General features: G+C 52.7%; 1 protein-coding gene across 1 annotated transcript; it reads right to left on the minus strand.

Moving 5' to 3' along the window:
* Positions 1–429: 429 nt before the first annotated feature.
* Positions 430–3,964, minus strand: Nkx2-3 (NK2 homeobox 3). Its single transcript, XM_041661771.1, has 2 exons — positions 3,438–3,964; positions 430–1,959 (listed from the first exon to the last, which is right to left on the minus strand). The coding sequence occupies exons 1-2, from the start codon at positions 3,784–3,786 to the stop codon at positions 1,232–1,234; spliced, it is 1,077 nt and encodes a 358-aa protein (XP_041517705.1). The 5' UTR covers positions 3,787–3,964; the 3' UTR covers positions 430–1,231.
* Between the last annotated feature and the right edge of the window lie 6,323 nt (positions 3,965–10,287).

The raw sequence follows: 10,287 nt of genomic DNA on the forward strand, positions 1-10,287 counted from the left end.
CGGGGCGCAATGCAGCGCCCCCGGGCGCGCTGGAAGGCCCGGTGGTGGCCGAGAAAGGAGCCACCCAAGGCTGAGCCTGGAGGCGAGCTTTTCGTCTTTCTGGGACACCCTCGAAGTGGGGCAGAGTCTCCGCTTGACCGAGGCAGGTCCCCGCACCAAGTCAGTGCATCTGGATAAAATGTAGCGGTGGGTGGGGGATTACAAAGTCCTGGACCTCAGAAGACCCAGAGCCTCCCTCCAGCCTGTTCGGCCCACAACACTAAAGAGAAATTAATGAACAAAGCGGTGAAGAGACCAAACTAGCAGTCTGGGGCCTTGCTCAGGAGCACCAGGCCGAGATGCCCAGGGTGCTTTTCCTCACTTCCCGCCCTGCTTAAGGGGGGCGGGGGGCGCTAAACAAGTCTGCAGCAAAGTCAAACAGTTCAGAAATATTGCACCTTCTTTATTGACTCCTGTAGTGTATGACAGCGGGTGTGTACACGGCGTGTGGATATAGTTATATAGAGAGATAATGTGCTGAATACAGGATACAAAACAGAAAGGAAACCAACCTGGGACACCTAAGCTGGCCTCCAGGTCCTGGATTTGCTCAGCTGCCTCCCTTCCCCCAACTTTCGATCTCACTTGGGTGGTGGTCTCCAAGAAGAGTCCCCTGACAATCCAGAGATGCGGGCGGAGTCTGTCTCGGAAGAGAGGCAGCTGGAAAACGAAAATCTACTGTGTTGTGGCGCTCCAGGCTAGAAAAAGGGACTGGGAATCGGTGGATTCAAGCCACTACCCCATTTCCCTCTCCTTCACACTAGTTTTCTTTTTCGTTTTTCTTTTCTTTTCTTTTTCTTCCTTTATTTTCCTGTTTGGTCTGGTTCCCCCGACCGACCGTACTTCGAGAAGGCCAAGTGTAGGCCGAAGGAGAAAAGCCCTCTTCCGGAGAGCAAGTGACAGTCGGAGTTCCAGCCTCCCGCACTCCCTGCAGAGCCAGGGTGGGGGGCCAACCTCTTCACTGGAGCCTGGCCCGTGTTTCTGTCTCAGACAGTCTTGACGACTGGACCAGGGCGTCCGTTTCTCCGCTGAGCCTCAGACCTAGAGTGTGCTGCGACCCTGGCCCCTCGGGGAGCGGTATGTCTATTTTATTTTAACGAGGGGACCTGGCCCTTGGGTCCGGCCTTTCTCGTGTCTCATTCCCGCGGCGCCAAGCTGCGGTAGGACGCCCGCCGCGTGTCCAGTCCTGTCCTTACCAAGCCCTGATGCCCTGCAAGGTCCCCTGTGCGCACGCCGGCCCGGCTGCGGCGCCCTGGTGCAAGGGTTGAGCGCCGCCACCACCGCCAAAGCCCCCCAGGTTGCTCACGTTCACAAAGGATCCGCCTCCGGTGGCGCTGCAGGCGGGCTGCATGGCGGTGGTCGCTGCCGAGGCCCCGCCGCCGCCACCGCCTGTCGGATAGGCACAGCCGTAGCTGCCGCTGTAGGCCGCGGCTGCGGCTGCTGCTGCAGCCGCTGCTGCGGCGGCGGCGGCCGAGTTCCCGTAGCCGTAGGCGGGGAAGCTGTTGTAGGAATAGGCGCCGGCGCCCACGCTGTAGGGCGAGCCATAGGCCTGCGCGCTGGGCGTGACGCACGGCTTGCCGTCCCGCACCAGCACCGGCACTGCCACGCGGCGAGGTGGCGGTGGCGGCGCGTGCGTCCCCAGCTCCAGGGACTTGTCCTGCCGCTGTCTCTTGCACTTGTACCTGCGATTCTGGAACCAGATTTTCACCTGCGTGGACGTGAGCTTCAGACTGCTGGCGAGGTGCTCGCGCTCGGGCGCCGACAGGTACCGCTGCTGCTTGAACCTGCGCTCCAGCTCGAAGACCTGAGCTTGCGAGAAGAGCACCCGCGGCTTCCGGCGGCTGCGTGGCTTCGGCCTCTCGCCGTCCTCGTTCACCTTACAGTCTGCCGCTTCTAGAGACTTCTTCAGCTGGCAGCTTTCTGCGAGGAGAAGCAAGACCTTAGCCCCGATCTGACTCCATGTATAGCACCCCAACGCCCCGGCAGCACAGAGCACTCCATAGTAAATGCTTAGATCTGGAGAAAGTTCATAGTTTCTGGTACTCAAGGGCCCTGCGTCAGACAGAGCACCTCCCCAGGAGAAGGCACATTTGGTGGGGAGTAGTTAGCTTGCATTTATTAGAACTTGAGTATCTGCGAGAAAAGAGATTAAGTGTGCAGCTCGACGCGCTAATAACTATTTTCAAGATGAAAGTTTTCGTCTGCATTAACAACAGTATTTGCAAACTCGTTTGCCTACCACTCACCAAGGATACCTGAAGGTGTGAAACGTGTTGGTATTGGGGACAGGCAGCCTGGATGTGGGATATACGGGTTGATTAAAGAATTTTTTTTTCTGCTCGGAAATATCTTAAGTGTAAGGCGCAACTCAAGAACTGATTTTTTTCTTATCAAAACTACTGTGTGAAACAATATTTGTATATTACCTTACATAGGAAAAAAGTTGGATGGACCAATTTAGACAGTTTTGTGTCTGTTTTAGGCCTGGAGAACAGACAGAGAAAAATCCTTGGTCTCAGCCACATCAAACCTCCACTTGGAGAAGAGATTCTTTGATTCTGTCTTCCTTTCAGACATTTCCTGCGGGGTTATTCAGTTACCCGATTTTCCTACCACCTCTGGTCTGTTAAGCGTCCAGAACCCCCAGCTAAATTCTTCACTTTACCCCACCCTATTGGATTGCAGCCTGAGACACAAAGCTAACGCTAGGATTTTTTTTTTTAAGGCTTTCACTTCATGGGTGTGAGTGGTGCGGTCATCTGGAGTAGATCGTGCTCCCACACACCAACCATCCCCTCTCCTTCTCAGAGTGCTAGCTAGCTCCAAGCTCAGAAGTAAGGTAAAGTCCATCAAAGTTCCTTGTCTGCAAGGACGCCAAATACACAACCTGCTGGCACTGCCTCTTTTCGAGAAAGCCGGGAAAGCTGGGGTGACTGCCCAGCCTCATTCTGGAACTCAACACACATTAGGCCGAAAAATGGCCAGATTACTGACTCCTTTTAGAGAAGAGGGGTGTTTGAGAAAACACACACACACACACACACACACACACACACACACACACACACCACGATGTTAGAAGCCAATTGCTGGGCCCCTGTCACTTCTCGCTTATCTGAAACCGGGCTGTAAAAACCACTTTCCTTTCCCTCAGGGGCTGCTCCCGCTCCTCCCTGCTCTGCAGAAGAGCGGTCACCAGAACCACCACTTTCCCCCCTCTACCCTAGCTGCATCTCAGGTACCTGCGCTTTGCAGAGCTGTCCTCGAACCTGGCTAGGCATGACTCTAGCCAAACGTGAAAGGGGCGGGTGGCCATGCTGGCACGGTTTGTGGGTTGTTTATGGGCTCTGAGCCATTGACCCAGGTGTAGGGATGCATTTCCTTTCCCCCCTACTCACTTTGGCTCCGTTCTCTCACAACCTCCTCTTCTTGTTCCTTGGGCCTGCTGCAGGAGTCTCGAAGGACTGTATGGACATAGCTTTGTGGACAGAGACCTGAATCTCCGTGGCCCTCGGCAGCAGCTAGTGAGTTCAAATAGGACAGTTTCTCTCCCTCTTCTTCCTCGTCCTCCTCCCCTGCATCAGAAAATTGTGTCCCGTCAGTCGCAGCCAGCATGCAGGGAGCCGAGTGGAAGTGCTGCTCCAGCTCCGCCTGCAATTGAGCTCCGTGGAAATGCTGCTGCTGCTCCAGATTCAAAATGTCTTTGACTGAGAAAGGGGTGGAGGTGACCGGGCTTGGTAACATCATCGGGGCCACTTAATTGTCCAGTCCAAATACTCAATAAATCCCGGCGGGGGCGGGGAGGCAGAGCGGCGGCTCCAGCTCTTCCTCTGGACTCCGAGGTGCTGCGGAGTCGAGCTTTTGACAGACGCGGTCCTGCTCCAGTCTAAATCGCCTCCATTGGCCGGGACCTGGGGGTCTGGGTTTTGTTACAGCCACTGCAAGGACTGGGGCCGGGGCTGTGAAGCCTCTGTCCGGGGGCCCTGCGTCACGTCGAGGGGCGGGGTCGGCATCCTGGCCTCCTTCCTAATTGGTTCTGGCATATGTGAGCCACGCCCTCCGCGTCCACCCAGTGGGATGTTGCTGCGCTACCAGAAATAGACAGGGACTAGAATAGGGTCTTGAGGTCCAAGTCGCTGTGGGAGAGCTGTATTGAACCGGGTGTCCGAATCATCGATTCCCGTTCCACCTAGCCGCATCTTCCCGACCAGGGGCAATTTTGAGAGGCTCACTGTCCGTGATCCAACAAAGTCCTAAAAGGATGGCACAGACTGGCTTTTCCAGCTGCTTCGGGGCAGGAAAACTTCCTGGCCAGTAAACAGCGGACGGTGGATTCCTCAGGAGACGAATTCTGTATCTGTGGAAATATGAGCGACGTGTCAAATCCCACCTTGTCTTTACCGTAGCTGTTCTCACCACGTGGAGTGCCTTTTCCATCCTCAGTTCCACGAATGGAAAACTGTTCTCCGAGGCTCTACTCAAATACCACGTCCTCCAAGGAATCGCTGCCAGGTCGCCTAGCCCGGAAGTCCTCTTCCTCTGAACTTGCTCTGTTAGTAATATCACTTGTCACTCCCCGTCACCTAGAGCTACGTATGGCAGGCTGTGTGTGTCCTCCCGGTTGTCAAGTTAGATTGCGAGTCCCTGAGGGCAGGGTCCAGGTCGCATTTGCCCTTGCGGCCTTTGCAGTGGCTGCAAACAACAGGTATCTGAAAGACAGATGAAGTACTTTGGTGCCTGCTGCTCTTGTTTCGAATCCTGGCCTGAGTCAATATTGGGTCTTTGACATTCTCAGTTTCCTCGTCCATATAAAGGAGCCGAATTCCCTCTTCTAGGTAATTGCTCTAGGTAAATAGGACTAACCAGGCCGGAAGCATAGTGCAGGTCTAGGAATGCTAAGGGCTCAAAACGTGTAACTATCCTTTTTCTGCCTCGGAGGTCAGAACAGTCGTTGACATTGATCCTGACCTGGTGGGAGCACACGTCGCACACTGGGCAGCTCTGAAGGGAGGTAACCCAGCTGTGGGGGCAGCTCTCTCCTCGTCTGAAGTCTTGGCCCTGAGTACAGATAGGCCTCAACTTTCAGAAGCGCCTTATTTCTCTACCTGTTGGCTTTCGGGCGCGTTTCTGAGACAGCGGTTGCATTCTGTGGGGAGAATATACGTAGTCTCGGACTCTGAAAACTGCCTGGTGGGGACCACCTTCTGGCATTCACCTGCCTATAAGCTTAACCCTCTGAATAGCAGCGGCCCCTATTGTGAAGCTAACAACAAAACGCGTGGGCAGGCACGCCTGGAAGCAACAAATGAGGAGTGCTTCTGGTTTCACCGCGGGGGTTCCTCACCAGACCGCCCCTGGCTTTTGTTTGTTTTCTCCCCCCCCCCCCCCCAGAACCGCACAGTTGGGAGAGACTGGCCTCAACTGGAAAGGACGGCTGGAAGGCACTGGGACTGAGGATAACGCCCTGGGAAACGGGTAGACACGGCACGAATAGGGATTATATGGAGGGTGGCCTTGTGGAACCCAGGGACAGCAGAAGGAGAGGGTGCCCCAGGCCCTGGAGAAAGGGTTGGGAGGAGAGGGAGGCGGGGCTCTTGGGGGAGAGCGGAAATGCTGCGCCCCGGGCCACCGGGGAAGCTGGGACGAAGCTCCCTCCACGTGCCCTGGGGGAAGTGGAAATGGTCGTCTGTGGGTAGGCCCTCGAAACCATTTCTAGGTCGCAGGAGCCTCTTCGTTTTTAAGACTTGAACCTCAGGCGGGGACCGCGGTCGCTACAGAAGGCGAGTCTGCGGAGGGAAGAGTGCGCCTGGTTTTGCGGTGGGTCCCGAGCGAACGAGGTGGGGTGAGTGCGTGGCACTGCAGGGTCGGGGACTTTGAGCGCCTCCAAGCTGGCAGTGAGAGGACCAGAAGGAAACCGCGCTCCAGTCTCAGTCACCAAGCTCTGCCGCAAGGCAAAACCGTCGCGGAGGAATTCTTGTTCCCTTCTGATCTCCTTTTTTTTTTTTTTTTTTTTTTTTAAGTTTTCAGGTGATTTCAAGATTTGAACAAAAAAGATAAAAGCTATTTGCTTCCATGGGAAGCGCGTATTTCCCCTTGCTTGGTTTCTTGCGTCCTAGCGCTGCTTCGCCCTCACCTAAACGTTGCTCCAGAAACTGGTCTTAGATTCATGACTGAGCGAAACCCAGTCCAACAAGGCCAGGAACTCAGTGGCACACCCACACACCTGCAGCAGCCGGCTAGGCCCACTCCGGCCTCTTCTCTCTGCTCCCCACCTGCAGAGCACGTGGCAGGGTCTCCTCCAAATCCTGTGGCCGCCACTACCTGGTCAGGTATTCTCAAAACACACCTGGACCGCTCTCTCTTGACAACCCTGGCCAAGCTGCTCCACAGCAGGCTGGGACTGGACTATACCTGGGAGGACCCGGTGGGGAGACTGGTAAAGTGCCAGCTAGGGGCTTCTATGGCCTTACCTGCTCTCCCCTCCCTAACCTGGGACACCGCCGGTTCCGACTTTTATCCACCACCTTGACTTTTACGATTGAATGGTCTTTGAATTTTGTCTAGAGCAGGGGTTCTGGTCATCTCCAGCTTCTCTTTCCAAATTGTTTAGTCTTGTCTTATACTGGTTTCGAAGTAGCAGGTTCCCAGGCAGGTCAACCGCCTTCAGATGGCCTGTCTTTCCCGCTCAGGCACCCGGCACCCGAAAGGACTTTAGATCTGTGGACTGCCAGCTGTTCGCCGCTGTAGGGGAGGAAAACTCCGGTGCAGGAGCCCGCTTCCTCCCTCCCACTCCCTGGGACCTTCTGCTGCTTATCGGGGTACAGAATCTAGTTCCACTCGGTATCCAGTTACTAGCGCGTTCTGGGGCATTTGCATTCTCTTGTCTGAAAAGATCTTAGAAATCTTAGATTCTTGCTCAGTTAACAATAGGCTTTCGTATCAGACACTTTAGCCAACTACTGTCAGATAAAGTAAATATGACTGCAGTTTGGCTTAGTTTTAGTCCTAAGTGTCTGCCTGGGTTCACCTCCATCACCTAGTACACATCACAAGCCCCTCCCATCGGATATTTGATTACAGATCTTGCAGAAGTGGTGGCAAATTCCCTGGGGGGTGCTTTATAGACGTGTATATATAATAAATAAAATTATAGCTGTTAAAGAGCCTTGTGTTAACCATTACAGTAATTGCATTACCGAAGGAAAAACATGGCAACTTTTGAAAGCTTTGTGTTAGCAGTTGCTCCTTTCCTCCACATGTAAAATAGGCAACAGTTTTTCTACCACTTCACATCATTGTCTCAACACGCAGCTGTTTAATTATGGAATCAGGGCCCCGTTTTTAATTTTTTAATGTAGCACTACAGTCATTTTCTATTCAATTATGAAAAAATAAACCGTAAACTCAACTGGCCGGATACATGAAAATTTCGGTGAGTTTTTAAATCTACTTGAAGGCTGTCCTAGAAATTGCTTTTAAATGATTCCCACACACAAAGAAAGAACCGAAGTGAGGAAGGGCTTCGTTTAGCGGTGACGCTAAGTGGAATACCATTGACTTGTTGGTGGCAGCAGTGGCGTGCTAGATTTGGTTTTGGTCCTGTAGAGAGACAACAGAAAACTGTTCCCAACTGCCGCGCAGACCGGTGTTAATGCTGAAAAGGGTGAATACATTCCCTGACTTGAGTTATAAATCTGCTTCCTAACGGCTGAGCGTTTGTATAATTGTAAGGAGATGCGTTGCTTGGTTCTAGAAAGCGTTAAATGTATCTAATTTCTTGAGTGTGTGTTTTCCTGGTGAACTAATGTTGTGTGAGGGATTTTTAAGTGGGCTGTGAGCACAGAGCTTGTTTTGCACGTGTGGGTAATTTTTCTAGATTTTGTTTGGAATTAATTTTCTAAACAGATCATCATTTCTCTTCCCTGAGAGAAAAATCAGTCCAAATCCAGCAAATTGTGTGGTCTGTGTATAAATTACAGGCCATCTCTGAGAGTTTCGGTTTCTCAGGCGAGGAGTTCTCACTCATATCTCCTCAGATCTGACCCACCAACACCTTAAAAGATAAAAATGTAAATTGAGATTTCTTCACCAAAACCAGTTCCTTTATGGCCAGTATGACATTGGAGTCAGAGGGCTATCTCCGTGGAAAAAAACTCAATATTTCTTCTAACAAAAATGCCTAAAACAAAGGGTGCTTTACGTGGTTATTTGTATTGATGTGTGTGCTATTTGAAAATGCAATGAGCAGTTTTAACTAGAGGATTTAACTGGAATGCGGAATGCATTCCGTAGGGTTTTTTTTTTTAACTTCCTGTAGCTAAATTTTAACGACTTCTAAATTTTAACCTTCCAAAAATACAATCTAACTTCAGAAAGTTTTTTTAAGTCTTTGGCGAATTAATTCACTCAAGCAAGAGCGACTGCCTTGCCGGTTCTCGCGGTTCGCTGAGCAGACGAGTAGGAAGAGCGCGAGAAGTGGCACTCGCCTTAGGAACAGCAGATTGTTCTCTCGTCTCTTCCTCAAACTACCCTCTTCTACCCTCTTCGTATTGCCTACAATCAACCGCAAACCTACTTCTACGGACCTTGGCCTCCTGGAGTTACCTGAAAACTTGCTTCCCAGTCAGACTCTCTGGAGTCACTTAGGGAGAATAACTTCAAACCATTCGAGGAAGAAAAATACCTTTCCCATTTGCAAGACAGCGTTGCTGGTTTAAATCTCTCATGTGTGTTTTCATTTGGTTCTGTCTGCGTGGGACCCAGATGTCCGACTCTGGTCCGCTCTTGGGGGGGGGGGGAGGGGCAACGATTCCCTAGATTAGTTGGGACACTCCGTCGGTCACCCAAGAAAAGTCTCTGAACACCCTGGCCCTGGGGCTCACTGCTCAGCTCCCCAAGGCAGTCCAGGTTTTCTCCTCAGTGCGCTGGGTTGGGCGGTGCGTGGGGCAGTGAAATGTGGGCTTTACCCGGAATTGGATAGAAATAGGAGGTGGAGAGCGTCGAGGCCTCAGATGGGCGTAGTGACCGGTGGAGGTTCACAGCCACAAGATCAGAGGCGTGATGCACCCTAGAAGCCAGGTTCAGGCTACTGGTCCAGGTCTACTGGACGCAGCTTCCTCGCCCACTCCGAAATTTCGGGTCAAGGTCAAAGACTTGGGGGTTTCAGGCTGCGGGCCTGAAGGTGATGGGGACTTACTCGGTCTTGCTTGCCAGCCGCCGGCTCTGCCTCTCTAAGCTCCCGTGCTGTTTCAGCGAACTGCTTTCTGGCTTTCGGCCGACGCGCCTCTCTCCAGCTTTGCGACCCCAACAAACCAGAGCCTTAAGGACCTCTGTTCAGGCGTTGTCTTTGTCCTTGAGCCTGCCTCTAGGATCTCAAACCTCCCCACTCCAGAGAAGAGGATCTTCTCACCGGTTCAGGGGCTGAGGTCCCCCGGAACTCCAGAGTCTAGGACTGTAGAATCCCAGGACCTTTCTCTTGGCAGCCTTCCCCGCAGCCACCCTTCCCTCCCCGCTGGAGGCCACACTTTCCCCACCGCCTTCTCCCTTTTTTCTCTGGGTCCTTTTCCTTCTTCACTCCCACTTCCTTTCTCCCACATTCCCCACCCCCCCACCAAACATCCATCTTCCAGCTTCGTTTAAAATTCTGTTTCTACTCCTTCCCACCTGTTGGTTTCCCGTTTTCTCACCTCCTCCCTTTTTTATTTCATACTCTCCCATCCTAGCCTGGAAGCTGTTAGTTTTGTTTTTGTTTTAAAATCTTGGTTCCCACCGGTGTTTGATTTAAAAAATAAAAATAAAAAAGCTAGGCTTCAAATCAGCGCTGCTCAAGTGAGATCGACCAAGTTGAGCAAAGCTCCATTCATGAGCTGTTTCCCAAATCCCAGCTCTGTGCCCGGGCCTGCTCAGGAAAATGCCCGAGCATCTTTGGTCAAATGAAAGGGATCCTATTCCCTGCCCTGCTCCATCTCCTAAGCTGTCTCTCACATCCCACCCCCACCCTTACTCCCCAGCAGCGGTGTGTGTGTGGGGGGGGGTGAGGGTGGTAAGTGGTGTGTAGACTCCAGGTGGCTGGCTGGGCTTCTCTCCTTGTGGAAATCCCCTCCAGGCTGATCCCGAGGAGCCTGCACTTCCTTCTATTGTGGCTGTCCAGAGAAGCCCGTGCTGGGGGTGAGCCTGAGGCCCCCACTTCAGACATCCCTTAAGAGTAGACGGGGGTCTCCCAGACAGGGACCATGGCTCCACACCTCA

Source organism: Microtus oregoni, unplaced genomic scaffold (assembly GCF_018167655.1).
Source record: "Microtus oregoni isolate MIOR12 unplaced genomic scaffold, Mior012 000012F_ref0000307, whole genome shotgun sequence".
Lineage (NCBI taxonomy): Eukaryota > Metazoa > Chordata > Mammalia > Rodentia > Cricetidae > Microtus > Microtus oregoni.